At 38.7% G+C, this 24,280-nt stretch overlaps 1 protein-coding gene and 1 long non-coding RNA gene across 8 annotated transcripts in view; one reads left to right on the plus strand and one right to left on the minus strand.

Moving 5' to 3' along the window:
- LOC135970987 (uncharacterized) overlaps window positions 1-24,280 on the plus strand; it is a 52,155-nt gene that overhangs the window by 9,719 nt on the left and 18,156 nt on the right. The window lies entirely within an intron of this gene.
- FABP2 (fatty acid binding protein 2) lies at window positions 8,629-11,687 on the minus strand. Its single transcript, XM_005555809.4, has 4 exons — window positions 11,621-11,687; window positions 10,259-10,431; window positions 9,122-9,229; window positions 8,629-8,679 (listed from the first exon to the last, which is right to left on the minus strand). The coding sequence occupies exons 1-4, from the start codon at window positions 11,685-11,687 to the stop codon at window positions 8,629-8,631; spliced, it is 399 nt and encodes a 132-aa protein (XP_005555866.1).

Below are 24,280 nucleotides of genomic sequence, written 5' to 3' on the forward strand. Positions count from 1 at the left end.
GGTAAGACTTTGAGGACACCTTCTAGTCCAGTACTTTGTTCTCAGATCTGATTGAACAAGTCCAGATGCTTCAGATAATGGCTTTTTGTGACAACCTCAGGTTATGCCATTCTTTACTCCCTGAAAGGAGTATGAAAGTGGAAAACCTCAAGTACTGTTGCGTGAAGAATGAGCTAGTGTACCCTCTTCTAGGTGCAGAGTAGAGTTGACAGTGTAGGTATTGTTAGACTTCCATGAGGATTTCTTTTGAAAAGATGTTCCCATGCTTAAAAAATAAATGACAAATTTAGAGTATTCTCAGAGTTCAAAAGAAAAAGTGTATTTTCCCCCTATTTTCTATGTTGGCAAGTAGGCCACATAAAGGTGCAGTTCTGTTCGTTTAAGCTGTTGGAGTATTGCAATAGGTACTTCAAAGTTGGGGAAATGTTACTTGATTTTGAAAAGCATGAGGCATAGAAGGTAAAAGATGGCACCAAAAAGCTAACTTAAATCAACTTAAGAGGGATACAGATTCATGGTTCATTAGTGGTCAGAGTTATAGAATGTAGGAATAGTACATCTGTGGTGTTTTTCTCTGTTTCTTCATCATTCCCATGCACACTAAATTTCATAAACAACTTTCTTTTCATAGAGTGACTCTTGCCTGGGGATTAAGGGTACTCCCTAGGAACCTAAGGGAATGAGTAAAATGACCCCCACAGGAAGGCAAGGCTACTCTCCCTATTGTGAGAATGACTTCATCAATTTGTAACCCAGTCAGACTAAATATATCGCTCATGTGTTGGTTTTATAACAACTAGAAACTGGGAAGAATAGAGTTCATAAAGTTTTCAGTATTGTTGCCTCACAAAATAATCCTTCAGAAATTCCAGTTCAAAAGATAGAAGGAGTCTATTGCTTGTTTCATAATGCTTATTTTGTTACATTACTCTCTTCTTCCTCAGCTAGAAACTTTGAGCCCCCATAGGCTATGCTAATTAGGCTCTTTATATATTTTTTTGAGACAGAGTCTCTCCCAGCCTGGAGTGCAGTGGCATGATCATGGCTCACTGCAGCCTTGACCTCCTGGGCTCGAGGGATCCTCCTGCCTCAGCCTCCTGCGTAGCTGGGATTGCAGGTGTGAGCCACTGTATCCAGCCCTAGACTGTTTATATTACAGAGCCCAGGAACACTTAGTGTAATTCCAAGGCTCTTTTAAGACTGTCACTGGCTCAAGGATCCGAATCCAGGGCTCTGACTAAAACATACTTAGAATGGTTCGTTCTCTCACTCGCTTCAGGGTGTTGCTCAAATGTTACCTATTCAGTGCTATCCGAGTCTCTATTTAAAACTGCATCCATGATCTCACCTCTGACACTCCACATCCCTCTTTCTGGTTTTATTTTTCTCAATAGCACTTATATCATCTAATGTACTATATATTTCACTTCATTATCTTGCTTGTTATCTGTATCCCTTCCATGATGACAGGGATTTTTGTCCGTCTTGTTCTTTGTCGTATCTGTAACACCTATATCAGCACCTGGTACATAGTGCCTGCATGTAAGTCATGCTTAATACATATTTGATGGATGATATTTTGAATGAAAATGTATCTACATAACCACACTAAGTAAAATTGAATTTGGACTCTAGGACGACTGCTTGGGTCCAAATTCTGGTTCAGTGACTTACGGCTGTTGACCTTGGGCAAGTTATATAACCTCTCTCTGCCTCAGTTTTCTCATGTGTAAAATGAGACTAGCAATAATTGTTCTTATTATATAGACTTTGTTGTGATGACGAACTTGAATTGGTATGAGAAAGCACTTTGAAAAATATCTGGCACATTGGAAACACCATGTATTAATAAATGTTAACTTGTAGAAGGAGTTGCATTTAACTGTATCTGAGTTAGTGCTATGTTTTATAAAGAAAGCATTTATTTAGATTTTATGATTTCCCGCTTGTGTGTAGGAGCCAATTTGTATAAAAATAAGGATGATAGGAGACTGAAATGTGAGTTAGGCCCTCTAAGAATTCAAGAAAGTCCATACAATCAAGCATCTTATGAAAAATAGTTCAATGGAAAGTATAATTCAAGATAGCATATATTTCTATGAGAGCCTACCTTTACTCCTTTATCATACTTATCACACTAATTTTTACTTGTTCAATATGTCTTCCATGTCTAGATTCTAAGGTAAGCTAGATTTGAAGTTCCATGAAACCAAATAGATTAGTCTTGTCCACCACTAAAACTCATGTCATATTTAGCACATGGTAGGTGCTTGATGCATATTTGGTTAAAGGAATATGTATTCTTGGCTACTCAGAGTACAAGGAGCCTATACTGAACAAGTTATCTTTTTATCCACCAGAAGCAAGAATTCATTACTTCCACATCTAAAAATGTTATCTCACCCCTCTTTTCTTCTATCCAGTTTTTGTTTACTAGAACTTATCATGGCTGCTTTTACCTCATGGCCTCTGTTGTTTGCTTTTCCATCTGTATCTTTTAACTTTTGCCCATCATTACTAGCTAATGACTTTTCCTGTGTATTGAAGTCAAATTCTCAACAGACACCCTACCTGGTTTTAATTAATGAGAATTATTGGTCTTGGACAAAGTTCTATCATTGGCTGCTCTCAAGTATAGAAATTGACTGCCCTTGGATCAGGTGGCCATTTTTTACCTAATCAGATATGGCTACAGTGATCTGGTTCAAAATAAGTTTATCTGTTTGTAAAGAACAACAAGGGCTGATTCCCTCAGTAGATCTTCTGGGTATAAGAAAGAATAGGGAAAGCTGGCTTTCTGAGGCTGGGGCTGCCCAGCATGCCCCAAATTACAATCATTAATATTTACTATGTGTTAGAGGGATACAGTGTAGGGTATAGATATAAGACCCTATCCTTGCTCTCATATAGCTCACAAACTAGAGGAGGCAGGCAAGCAGATTGAATTCAGAGTAATGGTATTGCTGGAGTTGAACACCTTGTACCATGGGAACACGCAGGACAAACAGTCTGGACTGGGATTATGAAATAACCTCCATCTTCACCGAGGTTTCTGTGTTCCGAGTATATGTTAAAGAGAGGAAGTTCTGTGTCACATTTGTGCCCTTCAGTATCCTTTTAAAAAAAAATCTTGTTAAAAAGTTTCTAAATTGAAACCAAGAAATGACATTGAGCATATACTCCTTTACCTAAAGGATGTTTTGTTTTCAAGTTTAGGAAGAGTACTGTTCTTTGACTTTCAGGTGTTTTCTCCAGTGAATATAGTGAGTGTGCCAGAATCATTTGATAAGAATGAGTTTCACTACCTGTAATCTGAGAGATGTGGCTTTGAAACTGGACTGACATTTAGGGAGCACTTCCTTGCCTGCCCTCCTTCAGAGTTCTACTACTCCTTCACTTCACAGCAGTTCTAACTACTAATTATTTAAGCTCCCTCTTTCATTCCTGGTAATCTTGATTACATGGCAGGGAGGACTTCTTGCAATCCGTCATTCTAATGGAATCTTCAATGGGGATATATATGGATGAGAGAAGCCCTCTGGAACACTATGCTTTATCCATGACTATTGATTTCCACCGTTTGCTCCTAACTTTCATCTTCTGCCATTGTCTTGCATACTCTTCTTTTCCAGTCAATTCTCCAGTAAAATCTGTTCCAGACAATAGCCTAAAGGTTGGTCATTGGGCCTGAAGGCAATATACAGCATCCTGCATTATTAGCACACACTGAGTGAAAGTATAACCCTACTCTAGATGACCATCCAATGCTGAAGATGATGATGCTATTCTTGGTACTTTGATTCAGACCCAAGATGAGGCTGAGAATTTGTATCCATTTGAGGAAATTCTTAATGACCTAAGTATCTCTACCAATAGTGTTCATCATTAAATACTTTCTGCCTGGCACATAGTGCTTTTTTAAAATTATTTTTTGTTCAATAAATGAAAGCAGTTTTAGTGGATCAGTTCAAGAGGAATCTGTATTAGCTTTGTTTAATATGGAGTTTGGAACTGAAGAAACATTTAATAATTATCGTTTTAAAGTATAGAATATGGTATATCAGACCTTCTGGAACACTCCCTAGACACAAATGCAGCAGAGACTGCATTGGAAACCTCTGAAAGAGTGTATCCTTGGCCAGCAGATGGCATTCTAATACTATAGTTTAGAGAAAGCAAGTAGCAAAAGGTAAAGAAGCACTTTATAATGTTGAAGTGACCATCTATCTCCTTTTTCCCCTCCCCATCCCCACATAACTTTATCTCATTTCCATTTTATCCCAGGCAACTATCTTTTCCATCCATCCACCCCTCTTTAGGTGCCTAGAGATATCTTGCTGCCATGCTCTGTAGTTCCTCATAGGAAAATATCTTTTGTACTTATTAATAATCAATCCATAGAAATAGGACCAGCCACATAATTTTCAGGGCCCTGTGTAAAATGAAAATGCAAAAGTTGTTCAAAAAGTATTGAGAATTTTAGGACAGTAAGAGAAGAGCATTAAACCGAGCACAGAGCCCTCTGAGCCTGCATAAGCCATACACCCATGAAACCAACCATACTTTATAATGTAAATATTTCCCTCTTCCCATTCTACCTTCCATTATTCTATTGCCCTGTCCCCTGTGACCCACACCAAAAGGGCTGCTTAAGAAAGGAAGGAATCACTAAATGTTATTGAGACGTCATAGAATCTTAGCACTGAAAGAAAATTTAGAGATCTAGTTCAATCCTCTCATTTTAAAGATGATTACATTCCGAAGAGATGAAGAGGCTCTCCCAAAGTCCCCAGCTAGTTATGTCTCAGACTGGACCGGATCTAAGTATTCTCATCTACCAGACCAAGGCTCACTCTCTTACGCAGACTCCATGAGAGGTATTTTAAGAAACGAGTTTTCCCATCTGCTCAGGATATACTTTGCCCCATTTTCTCTACAAGAGAAGGGTACATGTTTGTGTTACATTTGAGTACCAGGTGTGTGCTGGGCATTATACTTGATGTTTTATACATAATACCTCAGTTAGCAACAAGCTCAGAAAATCATTATATTCTCCCCATTTTTCAAATGAGAAAAATTGAGAATCAGAACTTGAATTTTAGTCAGTAAATGGGAAGACAAGAATTTGGGCAAGTCTGTGATTCTAAAACCCAGTCTCTTTCACTATATCATTCCTAAATTTTAGGAAAGCTGAATCAGCCTGTATTTCCTGAACATTGGTCTTGTTTTTGGTCAGCTCTGGGTGATCTTGGGGACTCTTTCCAGGCTGTTTTCTTCAAATTTATGAGGCTTGCTACTGCCTTGGTGTCTTTGCTCCAGGGTGTTTCCTCTGCTTTAAACACGCTTCCCCCAGATATTTCATGAAAAACAGGACCATGTGTTGGATAGGTAACAGGGGATCTGATCATTCAGGGTCTTACAGGTCATTGTAAGAACATTGGCTTTTTCCTCTGAGTGAAAATGGGAGCCATTGCAGCAGTTTGAACAGAGAAGTGACGTATCAGATTTAGGATCCTTCTGGCTGCTGTGTAGAAAAAGAGACTAAAGGGATGGAGTGGGGAAGGTAGAAGTTTGTAGGCTTTTCAGAGAGTTGTAACAGTAATCCAGGAAAAAGATAATGGTGTCTCATACTAAGGTGATAGCAGTGGAAGTGATGGAAAGTGGCTGGATTCTGGAGTTATATGTGTATGTAAATACTGTATTTTTAACTTCTTGTTATGGAAAATCTCAAATACATACAAAAGTACTACAGAGATGAGTATAATGAATTCCTGTGTTCCTATTCAGTGAACCTATCATGGGTTATGTGTCAGGCACTTCGCAACAGCTGCAGGAATTGCCAACTTGTATCAATCTTCCTCCCCAACCCTAGACTGGGGAGAAAGCAATTTGAAGCAAATCCCAGATACCGTATTGCATGTGTAAATATTTCAGCTTCTACTACTCCAACTGCTTCTGACTGCCCCAACATTCTGCTGTTTACCCTATGGTTTCTGCTTGTTCATAGTTTCAGGTACTCATGACTTCTAATTACTGTTTGCTCTATTTGTCCTCCTTAAGCTTTTTTCCTTCCTATCAACTACTAACTCTGTACTTCTCAAATTCAAACTCCCTAAAAAGAGGTTCTTGTGGGTTCAGTTAGTTGTTTTTTTTCCTTCTACACAGAGCTCATGATCTGGCCCAATTGTGGTCGATTGGCTGCTCTTGGGTCAGGGACCCTCTTTTGGCCAACCGCGGTGGTGTAACGACAAGGTTAGTTTTCCCATAAAAGGGTTATTGAAATGGAAGTCACTTAACATATAATAGGCTGCTCTCCAATACTAATACATAGTGGAAATTTAATTCTAGAAAGGATATAAACGGTGAAAAAAGTAAGTCTGCAATGAGACTAGAAATAGATGTGTCTCATCACTGAGTACCGTTATTTTACAGTCTGACCTGACTCATTTAGAGTGCTATTCTTGGGTGCCACTGAGGAATTAAGCACATTTTTTTTCTTAATATATTTTTGTTTATAACAGGCTGAGTAATAGCATAGATAATAATGATCTAGGCTGAAAGTCAAGACCTACATTTAATTCTTCTGTTCATCATGGACTTTGTACAATATTAGACAAGATAATAAACTTCTTTGTGCCTTTGTCTCTCTCCAGTGAGATTAATACCTACCTTTTCCTGATTCATATATGGTAGACACATAAGATTAGAGGGATAGAAGCATATTGAGCTTTTATGAAGAGAAGCGTGTGAAAATCTGAATAATTACTATTTCCTATGTGAGGATTTTTATGAAATTATAAAATGAACATAGATTTAAGGTTTTTTTTGTATAAATTTGAGAAGTACAAGTATAGTTTTGTGACATGGGTATATTGCATAGTGGTAAAGTCTGGGCTGTAACCATCGCCCCCTGAATAATGTACATTGTACCCATTAAGTAAGTCCTCATTCCTCACCCCGCCCCCCGGCCAACCCTGCAACTCTTCCAAGTCTCCAGCGTCTATTATTCTACACTCTGGTGTGTCCATGTGTATACATTATTTAGCTCCCACTTATAAGTGAGAAAACACAGTATCAACTTTCAAATATTACACACTGTCTAATCTATTCATTTTCATCAGGTACTCAAACATTTTTCTTCCTACATTTTAATGTATGTGTCATATGTATATACTGCTTAGAACAGTGTGGGGCAAGTAGTAAGAGCTATGTAAATGTTAAACAGTTATCTGCATCAGCGTCAAAAAGAATTTGTCAAAAGTCCAGAGTTGCAGCTGCAAATGCTTAAAATATTTGACCCCTCTCTCCATCCCCTAATATATGCCCTGCTAAAATACAATTACATGAAGCACATAAAATAGTATGTCATGTGAAAATATGAATAAAAGGAAATTTTTTGAGCCCTGGAAAATTGGCAGTGTATATGTTTATGTGAAGAAAACCACCACAACAACAAAAAAGAAAGGGGGTGGCTAAAAATAACATTGATAACTGATATCTCCATTGTTCTCAAAGACTAGTTAGTGGACAGGCTGCATCAGAATCACCAGGAAATTTTCTAGAATTCTTGGTTCTATTAGCGATTCTGACAGAATAGAATAACAGTGGAGATTAAGAATGCAGAAACTGTTTAAGTTTCTCAGATGATCCTGATTTTCAACCAAGCCTGGGAATCACTGATATGTAGAAAAATGTAATACAATAATTTAATTTAACTTAGTACATCATTTATTTCCTGTCATCCTATTCAAAGTGGTATGTATTGGGAAATATCTATCCCCAGGGAAGAGGACTGGGAGGATATCTGTAAAAATCAGAATGACAGTTATCTCTGGATTATGAGTTATGGAAATACTTATTTTACATTTATGTTTCTTATTTCTAAGTTCTCTGGTTGAGCATATATTATTTTTATAATAATAGATATTACTTACAACCAGTGCCAGAAAATTATTCACAACCAGTGCAAGATGTTAAAGAGTCATATGCAACCTATGTTTTCAGTTTATCAAATGTAAAGAAAAAAAGCAACTTGATAGGCTGAGGCAGGAGGATCACTTGAGGCCAGGGATTCAAGACCAGCCTGGGCAATATAGCAAGACCCCATCTCTAAAAAAAAAAAAAAAAAATGAAAAGAAAAGAAAACAAAAATTAGCTGGGCATGGTGAAGTGTACCCATAGTCCTAGCTGCTCAGAAGGCTGAGGCAGGAAGATTGCATGAGTCCAAGAGTTTGAGGTTACAGCGAGCTATGATCTCTCCACTACATTCCAGCCTGAGAGACAGAGGAAGACCCTCTCTCTAACAAAACAATCTGTCAATTCATATTCACATACTTTTTGTTTTAAAAGGCAAGGCTACATATAAAGCAACATGGACACAATATTTATTTTTGTTTTTTAAAATGTCACAAATTCTTTTAGTAAATATATGTCTTAGAGAATATAAAACAAATTAAATCCTAATTAGCTTTTACTTCTTTTGCTTTGGCATGAATGGAAATATACCAATGTTTATAAAAGGACCAATCAGTCAGTAACCTTATACTTGATGGGGTGAAAGAAACAGTTCTGGTACAATATAGATCTTCTGTCCAATTTGTATTTTGGGCTGTGCTCCAAGAATAATGTTCAGTCCTTTTTAAAGATCCTCTTGGCCTCTACTCCTTCATATACGTAAGTCTGAAAGGTGTTAACAAACAGAAGAATTTATCTTTAAGATTTACATCTAAATTAAGAAAAATATTGGTATTATTATAGTTTTATACTATATGAGTTTATACTATTTTTGTATTATATATATTATATGAGTATGAGTTTATACGATTTTTTCTTGTACTTGATAGCAAGATTTTATACAGATATAGGATACAGCCATTTTAAAACGCTTGTTGGTTTGTAGTCGTTTACATTTTCAGTTAAAATAGGCATTGATCATTTGACATATGTAAGTTCTCTTTAGTAAATAGGCATCAGAAAATAGCTATACAATATTTTTTAAATCAGTAAGATTTATGAGAAAAGAAGTAGTCTGTTTACTGAAGATCTAGCTCAGCAGTGATAAAAATTATTGTTTTGTAGTAATTTTTGCCTTTTGAAAATAGCTATAAATGTTACAACTCACCTGGACTAGTTCATCGCCTATAATTTCTCGGACAGTATTCAGTTCATTTCCATTGTCTGTCCGTTTGAATTTTCCAACAAGTTTATTTCCCTCAAGGCTCCAGGTCCCCTACATAATAATGATGATAACAATAATAGCATTTATTAGGGTCTTACACATGTCAGGCACTGTTCTGAGTTCTGTAGACACAGTTTTTCATTTAATCTTCATGGTGACCCTATGAAATTGATACTGTTATCCTACTTTACAGAAGAGGAGACTGTAAAATGGCCCAGTGATTCACCTAAAGTCACAGTCAGGATTGAACCTAGACCATTGGGCTACAGAGTATGTGTTGATAACCATTATGCTTGTTTTCTTAAATAATTTCCATATGCTGAATTTTAAGGCAGATGAGCAGGGCTTCTTTCTGAATCTTTCATGTTACATATCCAGAAATATAGTCATGGTTAACTTATTAACATGGTTAATAAGTTTCATAGAGAGGTTAACAACTCTGTGCTTGTTTTAATTTGTGTGATTGTGGAACTAATTAAAGAAAGGCATAACTGATAAAACATTCAGTAGTTAAATTGTCATTACAAACATATGTAATTTAAATAGAAAAATGTTGAGGCTAAAAAAGTTTTTAAAAAATTTGTTGAAAATGATGACTTCCTAAAATGTGTTATCTTAAACGTGAAAAGGTACACTCTCAATGACCTGCACTACATCAAAGCTTGCCATTTGGTAACTCACTCATTTATTCGTTTGTCCATTTCTTTTATTATTTCAACATATTAAATTACTATTACAGTTAAGTTACATATTAACTCTAAAAGCTTCTGTTGGTGTACTGTTTAAAAACACAGTTTTGATTTTTTTTATGAATAGGTCTATACTCAGTCATTCAAAAGATATTTTTTCTAATTCTTATTGTTCGATTCAGATTCTTCACAGATGCATATAAAAATAAAAGTGTAATACTTAGATAACCCTGCCAATTTGTGCAATATATAACATAGACAAACTTCATTGGCTTCTTCAGTAAATGAAGGAGACCTGCATTAATTAAACCAACCAATGAAATAGAGCAGAGATCATTTTAATATTGGGTAGAAAAATCAAGAATGCATTGCTCATAAAAAAAATTCTTACACTGAGTTCAGTTCCGTCTGCTAGGTTGTAATTAAAGGTGACACCAAGTTCAAAAACAACTTCAATGTTTCGAAAAGTGCTTGATTCTTTGACTGTGAATTTATTTCCTTCTTGTGTAATTGTCAGCTTCAAATTGTCATGAGCTGCAAGCTTCCTTTTCACTAAATTAACACCTGCAAAAGGTAAGACAATGGAGAAAATAAAGTCAAATCCCATAAGAAGCGTTTATTTTTCCAGGTTATGTTTTGTTTGTTTATTTTGAGGGTGGGAAGAAAACTCGGTAGCATTGCCTTTGCATAAGAGCATTCAGATTGCTTCTATAGAAGTTCAGTTTCAATCAGATCAAGAGAACTGGTTAAAGTTGTTTTTCCAAAACTTGAGAAAAATTAAGTACAGTACAGAATTATAGAATCTTAGAGCTGAACAACTTTAATAAGATTAACAAACTGTTCATTTCAGTGTTAAGTAAATTAAGTTCTAGAAATATCAAATGAAGGATTAAAATGTATATTCATATATTTATGAGGAAGCACATATTTAATTCTACATATACCGTATTCTTTTTTCTTAAATGCCCCTTTGTTTTTCATAGTGGCTTTAAAATTTTGAACTTCATAATTCTCTTTGTTTCTTGTGGCATTTCTGACACAAAAATGAGAAAATTAGCAAATGTTATAGCCAAAATCACTGTAAGACTCTACAAATTTTATAAATTTAAACTTAGAATTCCTAAACTGTAAGCTATAATTGATGCAGATTTTTCTTTTAGGGGAATGACACAAATTTGTTTGCCTATCTTATGTAGTATATGGGCTGCCAGAGTATTGGTATCAATTTATAAATCAGTTAAATTAAGCTTCCCTGAAGAAAATACATAGCTTCTCAAGATTATTCCAAAACTTTGTAAGTTAGAAGAAATAAGAATTAAATCTAACTTATTCAGAGCTATAAATTTTAAGAGAACCTTTTTCCATTACTTTCTTATATGGTCTTTGCTTTTCCATCTCCTAGAATTTAACATTTTCAAATCTGGAAGTTATCATTATACACTGCCATTTTCTTACTGTAAACAACAAAAAAGTCATTTTTCAGTTAAAGAGTGAAGGAAACATATCTGGATCTTTTTGGTGTGTTTCAGAGGACAGCACTCAAAGAATCTTTTCTTCCATTAGTGAGATAGTGGATTCTTCCTAATGTAAGAAGTAAGAATATGATTTCCCTCCTCTGAACATCTTCTGGATCCTCACTACCACATTAGGAGCTATCTGTAAGCTATCTGTTATCTCCTAGAGATTTAGGAGTTAGAAAGAAAAATGTTTGTAAGAAAGCAAAGAATAAGCCACAAAGAAATAAAGTCTTTACCCATTTTTTCCATGAACTTATCATAGTTTTCACTCCGGTCTACCTTCCAAGTGCCATTAAATGCCATGATTTCAGTTGAGTCAGCCTCCAGGCAACTAGAGATTCAGGTCTGTCCTTGGGCAAGAATTTATTATATTTCTTATCTTAGAAGCAACCCTATACTGTGATGTGGAAGTTTAAAGTTCAGGAAATCACCTAACTACTCTATGTCAAGCAATTAATTCTTATTAATTAATAAGAATTCTTATTAATTAATTAATAAGAATTCTTATTAATTAATTCTTAATTAGTTAATTCTCATTCTGTACATTCCTGAGATCTTCTGAAATTCAACTGAATTAAAACATGAGAAGCATACCTATTCTGTCTTCAAGTACAGTTTGTGGGCATACTTATTTCAAGAATTAGAATGCATGCTATCAGAAGATTGTTTTTCTAAGTTCAAAGTGCACACTGTGTTGGAGCTAATATAATTTATAGTGTAAGTCAGATAATATCTGGGAAATGAGACCATGACCTGTCTCTTTTTCATAGCAGCAATTATCTTATAAAGTAAGACTTTATGATGAAATACAGTTGAAAAGTTAGTTAATAAGATTCGTTTTCTAATATGTCTTTTTGCATTGTGTTTAGCATTGCCAGGAGTTTGGATAAATATCGTGGCACTTGGTACAGTGCATGACACGCAATAAGTGCTCATTAATTTTTGTCTTGATCCTGAATGGTGATAGGCCACTGAGCAAAATTTCAAGAGGTACAAATGAGGCTGGATAGTATAAAAACTTGCATAAAAGAATTAGCTTTAAACATCTGCTATGTGCAGAGAGAACAAAATCCGGTTTTAGCTGTGCCATTAATTAAAACCACTCCTTCGTTTCAGTCTCACTGCCTCTCATCCCCAAACCCAGTAGAGTCAGAAGCCACAGCTCAGTATGTATGTGTGTTTAGGGTATAGAGGGTAGCTAGAAAGGTACAAAGAAAAGGTCACCATATCTCTCCTTCCCCTACTTCACGCTGCCAACCTGGAACAGGCCAAGCTTGGGGAGGAAACGTGGTGTGAAGTAAAGAGTTTTAATTACTAGTCTTAAGATGTTTATTACTAAAATGAGTCTATTATTGTGATTGAATGTGACCAGATAACATCTTATTAACTAAGGCTCAGGAAAGAAGCTCTAGGGCTTGCCCAAGATATTACTTAGGGTCCAGGGAAGATAAATCTAACAGATTTGAACAGAACATTGGGGAATAGAATCCCGGTTTTTAAATTTTGGTATTATTTTATATTTTGATTTTTAAAAATCTTTTAAACATTTTTGATATTGTTTGATTTTTTTATTTCGAGTTGCCCACTTTTTATTTTATTAAGTAAGCACTTTAAAAAGCAAACTATTTTCTACTATCTCTATTATTTCGTTAAAAAAGAAAAAGAGTTGCCTGGTGCAGTGTTTCTTGCCTGTAATCCCAGCTATTAGAGAGGCTGAGACAAGAGAATCACTTGAGGCCAGGAGTTCGAAACCAACAGTTTGAGGCCAGCCTAAGCAACATAGCGACAATCGGACTCTAAAAATTATAATAAAATAAATTAGCCAGGTATAATGGCACCTGCCTGTAGTCCCAGCTACTTGGGAGGCTAAGGCGGGAAGATCTCTTGAGCCAGGAGTTGGAGATTGCAGTGAGTTGTGATCATGCCAGTCCACTCCAGCCTGGGCAACAGACAGACCCCATCTCTAAAAGATAAATAATGTTTTAAATGTCAAAAAAGGAACGAAAAAGAACACACATACACACTTATGAGCTGGGGACAAAGGTCATAATGGGAAGTCCTTTACATTCATAATTTAAGCTTTACTTTCAAAATTGGGTACATTGTGATTTTTTTCTCTTTTTTCAGAGAATTAAAACCTTATCACTTGGGAGCAATCAACCTAATATACTTTCAACTTGGAGGGAAGTAGAAAAGTTTGTTTGAAGCTAAGGACTAATAGTCTTTCAGGTAGTTGACTGGTTATGGTGATTTGTGAACTCTGAAGCCTATGGAGAATGAATCCAATCTTCCTTTCTAGGTCAGAAAAATAGGTATATCTGGTCACTGAAATAGAAATGTGGTAGAGTGAAAAGAACATGTGTTTTAGAAACAAAACCCATTGACTTGGGCTTCAGTGCTGACTAAACATACTTACTCTGCAGAATCTTCGTCAGATTACTTACTCAACCTCTCTGAGCCTCAGTGTTCTCGTCAATAAAATGAAGGCAATAATAATACCTGATATGCATATTTTATGAACAAATTCCATAAAGCACCCACCTGAACAACTTACAGTAAAAGGTACTCATTAAACCTCTGTTTCTCTCCTAACTCTCTGACAAAGGAAATCTAGGAGCAATAACAATGTTTTAGAAGCATCCTAGGTCTCAAACCACTGTGATATTTTGTTAAGAAAACTCATGTCGTTCTGGTGTTTATGAGAAAGTCACCTAAAAGTTACTTAGGTATTTTATGATTTGCACTAGTGATCCACTTGGGACTGGCTATGCCTTGGATTTGCCTGTTAAGGATAGTATTGCACTGTATCACCCTCTGGGAATACATCTTTCCACTATGTGATCTCATAGCGATTGAAATGAAAGTGCCTGACTCAGGAAGGAAGGTTGGCAGGAAGAAACTAAAATGGCTTACCATTTTCACCATGACCTCACCTGTGTCTCATGGCCACTTTAAGCTTCACAGAAGGATCCAAATAGGATCAATGGAAAGCAAACAACGCTTCTTCTCACACAAGCCTGGTAACAAAATAAGCATGTTAAACTTTCAGTCTTAAATTTATATCAGTAGCAGTGACCTAATTTAACATTAGGTAGGACATCCTGTAATCTCTGTAGAGTGGCATCAGTGGTTTTTTTTCCTTAATGCTCAGATTATATTTTTAACATTACACTTTTCCTTCTCCAGCTCCCCGACTCTAGCTCCTCAGTTTTTATCACTTATCTGTAGTCCATCTAGAAAAGAATAAACAGAACTTAGGGGCCAGTTTCCCTACAGATCTTTCCTACTGATGATATGATTGAGCCAACCAGCTAAGGGCAGACCCAGCCCTTTCTTTTCCATTTTGATAGTATTAAAAGACTTGAGTATTGCAGTTCGGGGTCATAAGTGGACTAAGTATATGTGTGCATGTGGATGCAGATGCTATGGAGGTAGAGCTATAGCTATACCCTCTGTCTCTGGGCTCTGCAGTCAACATCGCCCACGGAGTGGTCTGGAAGAAGTGGAAATCAGCAGAAACTCCTGTGGATCCCTATTCCATTCCTCCAAGGGAAAGTACAAACCACAATCCTTAGCATGGTTTACAAAGCTACTACTTAAATCTCCGGTTGCTTTTTCCATTCCCTACTGTGTACTACAAGATCTAGATCTATTGAACTTCTTGCAGTCCCCAGTCCTCTGAATGTCCATGCCTCTGCTGCTTCAGGTCTCAGCTTGAATGCTGATTGCTCAAAGATTCTTGCCTTGAACTACCAAGATTGAGTCAGGCAACCCTTCTTCTCTCAGGTGAGACCCTCTAAAGGTCTCAGAGTAGCTCATAAAAGACACAGCTGATTCATAATAACCAAAGGAATATTGTTATCATGAAGTCCAGCGACATCATTAGCAAGGGCAGTAGGGTGTTAAAATCTCATCTCAAAGGAATATTGTTCTAGAGATCAAAAAATCCTTTTACCCCATTGTATAATAGAAGGGAGTGTGCTTGTAGAGTATTATTCTTCATATATCCTTATGGTGAAATAGCATTTTAAGGCATATTCTAATCATCTCAGAATTTGTGTATCCTATTTTTTGATCTCAAGTTGTTTAGCTTTTTGTGTGTCAAAAAATAGAAGTCTCTATCAGAGCTATATGAGGGAAGGATTTGAGGGACACATAGAAGGGGTAACAGGAAAGTCTTAAGGTTACTGTCAAATCCCTAGCAGTGAATGGGGAATGAGAAAGAATTCTAAAGTTGGCCGACAAAGCTTATTTCATTCTGTTTTAATGGTTAGCCTCTAAATTTTAGAAATATGATGACCTATTTAATTAGGTTTTAGATTTTGTATCTGGGATGATTGGTTGGTTTTCTTTCAAAGAGATGATAAATGTACAGCAGTGTGCGGAAGAATGTCTACCATAGAGTGGTGAGTGTGGCTTACTAATTCTCATTAATAACAAAACAGCTTAAGAAAACAGCCATTTTAGAAGATTCATGTGCCCATTGAATGATTTTGCATGAAGGATTTATGACTCCTTCTTAGTAGTCTGTGTTTATTCCCAAAATGATGAGTCCCTTTCAAGCAATGTAGATAGGAGGTTGTTCATCTCCTGTGCCCCTCATACCACAGGTAGAAAGAGATGGGTTTGCATTATCATAGCTCCCTACTGCCACATCCAAACCAGTATGTTTCTGCCTTTTTCCAAATAAAATACTGTTTTTTGAGGCCACTCCCATTTGGCTGTGGTCCAGCCTACTTCATCATTGTTATCTGCCATCCACTCCCTCTAGCATTATCATCTACCATCTATCACTGAAAATCTTGGTACTTGGCTCACCATTATCTGTGTCCTGCCCTCATCCTGAGTGACCTCAAAGTCCATGTGGATAAGCCACTTGTCAGTCTGGCTTCACAGCTCCTTAGCCCCCTCATATCTAATGACCTTTACTTTTATGCTTTATCCACTTACATCCAGGGCTGTGTCCTGTGATCTTTCATCATTAAAGCTGCTCCTTCTGTTGTATTTAACATGCCACTCTGACCACAGCTTTCCATGCTCTCAGCTCCTTTATTTTCTCCTGCACATTAGTTGTTGGCTTGGAGAGAAATTTTCTCAGTTGTTGCCTCTATTTTCTCTCAAGTTAAAGCCCCCTCCTGTTTTATTTAAATTCTCTATTCAATTGATACCCTGTTTCCAATTTTAAAACTCCCTCACTTTTTCCTGCACTGACCTAGCTGCTATTAGGCATGCATGGTTTCTAGTCTTAGACTAATTATCAGCACTCCCTGGCAAGACTTCTGTGTATTTCAATCAGCTTCCTCCACATTTGCAACAATGGCTGTGCCTTTAATCACCCTCCTGTAGCCTTTTACCCTTGCCCTCAGCAGACAACCTGCACATTACTTCACAGAGGAAATAAACCATCAAACAATTCCCTCAATTTATGCCTTCTCAATTACAGAGTTACCTGCTATTACTTTCTTTACTCCTATTAGTTGTTACACTTATGTATGAGGTTGTTTTTGCATTGCTATAAAGAAATACCTGAGACAGGGTAATTTATAAAGAAAAGAGGTTTAATTTGCTCATGATTGTGTAGGCTATACAGGAAGCATGGTGACGTGTACTTCTGGGGAGGCCTCAGGAAGCTTCCGATCATGGCAGAAGGCAAAGGAGAGCAGGCACATCACATGGCAAAAGCAGGAGCAAGCGAGAGGGGGAAAGTGCCACATACTTTTAAATGACCAGATTTCATGAAAACTCACTATTGCGAGGACAGTGTCAATGGAATGGTAAACCATTCATGAGAAATCTGCCCCCATGAGCCACTCACCTCTTACCAGGCCTCACCTCCAACATTGGGGATTACATTTCAACATAAGATTTGGGTGGGGACAACATCGAACCATATCAACCCACTTTTTTCTTTCAACATATATTTTAATTCCTACTATGGTCTAGGCACTGTGCCACATTATAAACAGAAAGATAAACACATACAGTTTCAGTCAAGGGAAAGCAAGGCTTGAAATTGCAATAGTGTGTCACACGTAAAGTTTTTTTTTTTTTTTGGTTTTGTATTTTTTTTTTTCCTGTTTCTTATCACCCCCTCTTTCTTTTTTATTTATTTGCTTATTTGGGTGAGGTGAGATGTGAAGACGATCAAGTCTCTCCCATTAGACATGAAGATACCTAAATTCTGTTGACATTTCTAGAACCTACTCAATCTTTCTCCTTCTCTTTATAGCTAGGCTTCTTGAAAAAATAATCTGTACTTTTTGTCTTCACATGCTTATCCTTCATTAATACCTCAATCTACTGCAACGTGGCTTTCATATTCACCAGTCCACTGAAACTACTCATTAAGGTCATAGATGAATTTTTAGTTGTCAAACCCAATGCACATCCTGGCCCTTATTTTATGTCATTGTACCATTGACATTGCTATGGGAGCTTACACCATCCTCCTATATGTAATTAATAACTGATGTCTGGCTTATCTGTTTAGTAATAGATGTATGTGTTTAACGGTGCCAGTAAATGTAGGGTGCTAATTCCTTCCTCACCAGTGGGGTGCATGAGACGCTATTGAAACAATTGGCAGCACAAATGGAATGGAGCAACCCTCATGCAGGATACCAGCTCAACTTGATCTACCTGCTGTCGGCTGATGGTTCCGTAACACATCAGCAGTCACCTGGGTCAGAACCATGAGCTGACGATGGGCCTTCCCTTTGGTCTGCACAGTGTTTTGTGGTCTTCAGGTGTTGTCATCTTCTCCCATACTAAAATGCTCTCATCTCCTAGACATGAATGTTTAATTGCACCCCAGCATGACATTTGACCTGTGCTTAGCAGGCAGTTTTGAGGCCCTGGCTTATTAATGAACAAAAGCACAGCACATAAGCCAACACTTAAGTCCTAATTAGCAAGAATCAGACTATATCTCTGTAGTCCCTGCATCTCCTCTGGTCACCATCTCTGTATGCTTAGGGCAGCCATGTGAACATTATTTATTATTGTACACTCTAAGACAATAGTTATTATGTAGGCAGAAGTAGTGGCCTTGTTTGTTTCTTGTGCTGCTGCTCCCCTTGCTGCTGTCCCATACACCCTCCTGACGAGGTATACATCTATGGTGCCTCATGGTTCAGGCACTGATGAGTAAAGAAAATGGGAAGAAAGAGTTTGATATTAGCCCCTACCGAAGCATATGAAGAAGCATCTCAGCTGCTTTCATTGAAAAATTCCTAGCGAGTGTGTGGGCTTTTCTGATCACTGCTGCTTCTCAGCATGTCAAAAGTCTAATCTTCGGACTGCAAGTCTTGACGGCCTTAGACATAATGGCCTTACTGCATGTGGAGCTAACCCCAGGAAGATGGAGTGGCACTCTCTGGAGGATTAGGTGGTCTCCTCCAATGTGGGTTGGTGGGCTCCTGAACTCTTTCCTTTAACCATGCAGAGTCTACACTGCCGGTGATCATGTGCCACGACTCTATAGATGCAGAAACTCAAAATATTCAAAATATTCTGAAACAGTTTCCGTTGAAAGGAAAGAGAAAAGCAGTCAGGTGCCATGCTCTGGTCAAGAGAACTAGTAGATGGCTCACAAGAACACTCTGTCGCTACTGCCTGTGCCTCTGTCACAATAAATATCCTGATCCTTCAGTTTTAAAGGTGCAGGGCCATTTTCCTCCTTTTCTTACTGGTAGTTCTCAAGATAACTGTATGATATGCTGGGAATGCAATATCCTGATAATCAAGTGACATTGGTCAGAACAGCCCAGGCTCTTATAGTCCCTGCTCGAAACAGAATGGCCTTTAATGCTTGTGTCCAGCAAACCACATCCCGGGAGAAAACCCAAGGTGGGCTGCTTTCTAGGGTCCCTCAGTTGTAGTGCAAGTGAAGCATTTATGGTCAAAACTCCATCCATCTGCTCTGGGTAGCCTTCCTGATCTTGTGATAGCGGTTCATATTGAATCCTAGACTTCTGTTGTCTTTTGTTTGCTATTTGTAAGTAATACATTCACTTCATGGAATTTATGTATGAATGTGTTTGGTCTCATTGTACTCAGAAAAGTTGGTAGCCATTGCACAGTGAACCCGCTTCATAATTGGTGAAAACACCTATGGCCCCCTTGTGCCACAGCAAGGAGGTTAATTCAGCCAAACATAAACTTCATGTTCGTAAAACCCTGTAGCACAATTATTGCCATGTAGGAGGCCTTTAACAATGGTGATGCTGATTTGAAGAACTCTGAAGGAAGAAATTTATACAAATGGGTTGGGTAAATGGGAGTCCCTCCTAACTTAAAGCAACCCTTACCCCCCTCCACCTAAAAAGAGTGGAGAGGCCGGGCATGGTGGCTCAGGCTTGTAATCCTAGTACTTTGGAAGGCTGAGGTGGGCAGATCACAAGGTCAAGGGTTCAAGACCAGCCTGACCAACATGGGGAAGCCACATCCCTACTAAAAATACAAAAATTAGCCGGACGTGGTGGCGGGCACCTGTAATCCCAGCTACTTGGGAGGCTGAGGCAGGAGAATCGCTTGAACCTGGGAGGTGGAGGTTGCAGTGAGTCGAGACCATGCCACTGCACTCCAGCCTGGGTGACAGGGCAAGACTCCAGCTCAGGGGAAAAAAAAAAAGTGGATAAGAACTGAAACAGGTTTAAAATTTCACCTAATTGGAAATGCAAAGTTTACAAAAATAATATTTAAAATAAAAGGTTAAATGAGTGCTCATTGAATTTTATGCCTCCACAAAATAGGTTGTGAATTAACTTCTACATTTGTTGAAAGCCACCAAAGTTGGGAAGCCTCTGTGTCTGAAATTCACATGTGGCTCAAATAAGAATTATACCTGGGGATACCCCAAAGTTTAAATATTGTATCCCCTATGATATTATGAGGAATTACTGTATATAAAACAGGTAGTCTTCCTTTAACTCTGAAAATCATATTATCTTGTCTAAATTCTCCATAACGCATCACTCTGCAGTAGTATCCTATAGTGGACATAGGTTTCCTGACCAATGAGCACTAAAATTAAGTGTGCGACTCACCTATGTTCTTATCAAAATGGAAATCCTCAAATCCCACCAGTTAGAATAACATGACAGAATGTCAGATTTTTGGAATATATAAGTTTTCTGTAAGGTTATTAGGTATTGATTCCATTTTATTAATAGATATAAATATATTTAGATACCTGTTTCTCCTGTGTTTTAGTATTAATAGGTTGTGTCTTTTAATTCATCCAGTTGGTCTAAGTTACCAAGTTTGTGGGTTATGGAGATTGTAATTTTCTTTATTATTTTATCATCCATGGGCTCTCTAATATAAAGGCCTCTTTTAATTCTTATATTATTAGGTTGGTGCAAAAGTAATTGTGGTTTTGGACCATGAATTTTAAATTTTTGTAACTATGCTGCAACACATCTTTATTAATCAAAATAGAACCCATTACAATGGGCTGGGTGCAGTGGCTCACGCCTGTAATCCCAGCACTTTGGGAGGCTGAGGCGGGCGGATCAGGAGGTCAGGAGTTTGAGACCAGCCTGATCAACATGATGAAATCCCGTCTCTACTAAAAACACAAAAATTAGCTGGGCGTGGTGGCATGTGCCTGTAATCCCAGCTACTCAAGAGGCTGAGGCAGGAGAATCTCTTGAACCCAGGAGGCAGAGGTTGCAGTGAGCCGAGATTGCACCTTTGTACTCTGGCCTGGGCAACAGAGTGAGACTCTGTCTAAAAAAAAAAAAAAAAAAGAAAAGAAACCATTACAATGAACACATTTTTGCCAATGAGAAATAAACTTGTTTATTCCATGCTTTCAGGGGTCGATGAATTCTTGGAAAGCATTTTCTGTAACCTGCTGGTTGTGTAAGTGTTTTCCCTGCAAAAAGTTGTCAAGATGCTTAAAGAAGTGGTAGTTGGTTGGCGAGAGGTCAGATGAATATGGCAGATGAGACAAAACTTCATAGCCCAGTTTATTCAACTTTTGAAGCCCTGGTTGTATGACATGTGGTCAGGCGTTGTGGAGAACTGGGCCCTTCCTGTTGACCAGTGCTGGCTCCATGTGCTGCAGTTTTCCATGCATCTCATCGATTAGCTTGGCATGCTTCTCAGATGTAATGATTTCACCAGGATTCAAAAACTGTAGTGGATCAGAAGACCGGCAGCTGACCACCAAACAGTGACCATGACCTTTTTTTGGTGCAAGTTTGACTTTGAGAAGTGGTTTGGAGCTTCTTCTCAGTCCAACTACTGAGCTGGCTGTTGTATGAAATCCACTTTTTGTGGCATATCACAATCTGATCAAGAAATGGTTCATTGTTGTTTCATAGAATAAGAGAAGATAACACTTCAAAAGGATGATTTTTAAAATATTTGGTCAGCTCATGAGGCACCCACTTATTAAGCTTTTTCGACTTTCCAATTGGCTTCAAATGCCGGATGACCATAGAATGGTCGACATTCAATTCTTCAACTTCTCGTGTAGCTGTAAGAGGATCGAATTCAGTGGTTGCTCTCAATTGGTCGTTATCAACTTCCGGTGGCTGCCCACTACGCTCTTCATCTTCAAGGCTCTGGCCTCCTTTGCAAAACTTCTTGAACCACTGCGCTGTACATTAATTAGCAGTTCCTGGGCCAAATGCGTTGATGTTGTGAGTTGTCTTCCCTGCTTTAGGACCCATTTTGAACTCAAATAAGAAAGTCGCTTGAATGCTTTTTGTCTGACATCATTTCCATAGTCTAAAATAAATAAGTAATAAGTCATTAGCAAAAAAAAAAGGCAAGAAATGCCCATTAAAATGATGAATAACATAACCACATTTATTTAAGAGGGTATTCCAGTATCAAACAGCAAATTCCAAGAATGCAAAAACTGTCATTACTTTTGTACTCACCTTATAGTAATTTGCATGATTTCTTTTTTTCTTTGTTAGCCTGGCTTGATAGTTACCAATTTTGTTGATCTTTATGAAGAAACAGCTATTGTCCTATTGAGTTCTTCTGTTGATTTTCTGTTTTCAGTGCCATTGACTTGTCATCTTGTTTTTATTTCTTTTGAGTGAATTTGGCTTATATTGTTCTTTTTTTTTTTCTTTGAGACTTAGTCTCGCTCTGTCGCCCAGGCGACCTCGCTCTGTCGCACGAGGTCAGGAGATCGAGACCATCCTGGCTAACACGGTGAAACCCCGTCTCTACTAAAAATACAAAAAATTAGCCGGGCGTGGTGGCAGGCGCCTGTATTCCCAGCTACTCGGGAGGCTGAGGCAGGAGAATAGCTTGAACCGAGGAAGTGGAAATTGCAGTGAGTCAAGATCATGCCACTGCACGCCAGCATGGGTGACAGAGCAAGGCTCTGTCTCAAGAAAAAAAAAAAACATATTAGCTGGGCATGGTGGTGCATGCCTGTAATCTCAGCTATTCGGGAGGCTGAGGCAGGAGAATTGCTTGAACCGGGACCCGGGAGGCGGAGGTTGCAGTGAGCTGAGATCATGCCACTGCACTCCAGCATGGGCGAAAAGGCGAGACTCTGTCTAAAACAAAAAGAAAAAAAAATTATATATATATATATAATATATACATATATATATGTATGTATGTATGTATGTATGTATTTGAAGTATTATCCCATGAGAGCAGGTGTTCCTCATTTAAATACAGAATCTGAATGGGGGCCCATGTCACACCTGCCATTTTTTCATCTTTGCAGCTGGGCTTTTCTCCTGTGCTGGACTCTGCTGTTTCCCACAAAGTGTTCAGAGAGTCTGCTCTGAATCCTACAACCAGGAGATGAGAAGCACAGAGTGACACCAGCAGGAGAACATAAAGATGCGGTGACAGTTGTCCTCCTCCTGCAGAGTCCAGAGCAGTGCACTCCTACCGCTGGTGCCCTAGCTAAGCCTGGGGGGCAGCATGCCCGATGATAGTCTGGGAGTGCTACAGTCAGGGTCCCCACAATGGGCACCCAGCCTGTGCCCTTGCACTCTGCATGACCGTGGCCATTGCCACCTCAGAGCCCCTGGGTACAGAGCAATGCATCCTACCAGAGCTGCATGTGAGGAAGGAGCACGTGAGTCCTGGGAAAGAGCTGAGGCCCTGCAGGGGGAGGTGGCCAGGATCGAGACCAGATGCCTGTGTGGAGAATCGTCTGTGGGTGTGAGTGGCACTCTGGGGTCAGTGCCCGGGTTCTGCTGCTCCCCCTCCTCAAAGGTCAGGGCCCGAGCAGGGCCTGGCGTGTGTGTGGCACCTGAAACTGCAGGGCCACCACCCAAGTGTGAGGCTGTCACGGGGACCTGAACACGGTGTCGTTTGCAGACCCCACCCATCCATTGGCCCCAAATCCTGGCCAGCTTCTGCCCAGGTGAGAGCGTGGAATTTGGAAGGTGGGTGTAAGCTGAAGCCTGTCCCCCAGTGGCTGACATACAGTGGTGACACTCTCTGTGTGGGGGAAAGAAAGAGAGATCAGACTGTTATTGTGTCTATGTAGAAAGACGAAGACATAAGAAAGTCCATTTTGGTCTGTACTAAGAAAAATTCTTCTGCCTTGAGATGCTGTTAATCTGTAACCCTAGCCTCAACCCTGTGCTCACAGAAACATGTGCTGTATTGACTCAAGGTTTAATGGATTTAGGGCTGTGCAGGATGTGCCTTAGTAAAAATGTGTTTGCAGGCAGTATGCTTGGTAAAAGTCATCGCCATTCTCCAGTCTGGAGTACCCAGGGACACAGTGCACTGCGGAAAGCCTCAGGGACCTCTACCCAAGAAAGCCTGGGTATTGTCCAAGGTTTCTCCCCACTGAGGCAGCCTGAGATATGGCCTCGTGGGAAGGGAAAGACCTGACTGTCCCCCAGCCTGACACCTGTAAAGGGTCTGTGCTAAGGAGAATTAGTGAAAGAGGA

This window comes from Macaca fascicularis, chromosome 5 (genome assembly GCF_037993035.2).
Source record: "Macaca fascicularis isolate 582-1 chromosome 5, T2T-MFA8v1.1".
In the NCBI taxonomy this organism is placed as follows: Eukaryota; Metazoa; Chordata; class Mammalia; order Primates; family Cercopithecidae; genus Macaca; species Macaca fascicularis.

Excerpts from the sequence above, each read along its gene's own strand:
- FABP2 (XM_005555809.4), bottom strand. The coding sequence starts at position 11,687 with ATGGCATTTAATGGCACTTGGAAGGTAGACCGGAGTGAAAACTATGAT. Across the intron at positions 9,230-10,258 it reads CAGACGGAACTGAACTCAGT|GGGACCTGGAGCCTTGAGGG; the intron begins GTAAGAATTTTT and ends ATTATTATGTAG. Across the intron at positions 8,680-9,121 it reads TAGGCGATGAACTAGTCCAG|ACTTACGTATATGAAGGAGT; the intron begins GTGAGTTGTAAC and ends AACACCTTTCAG.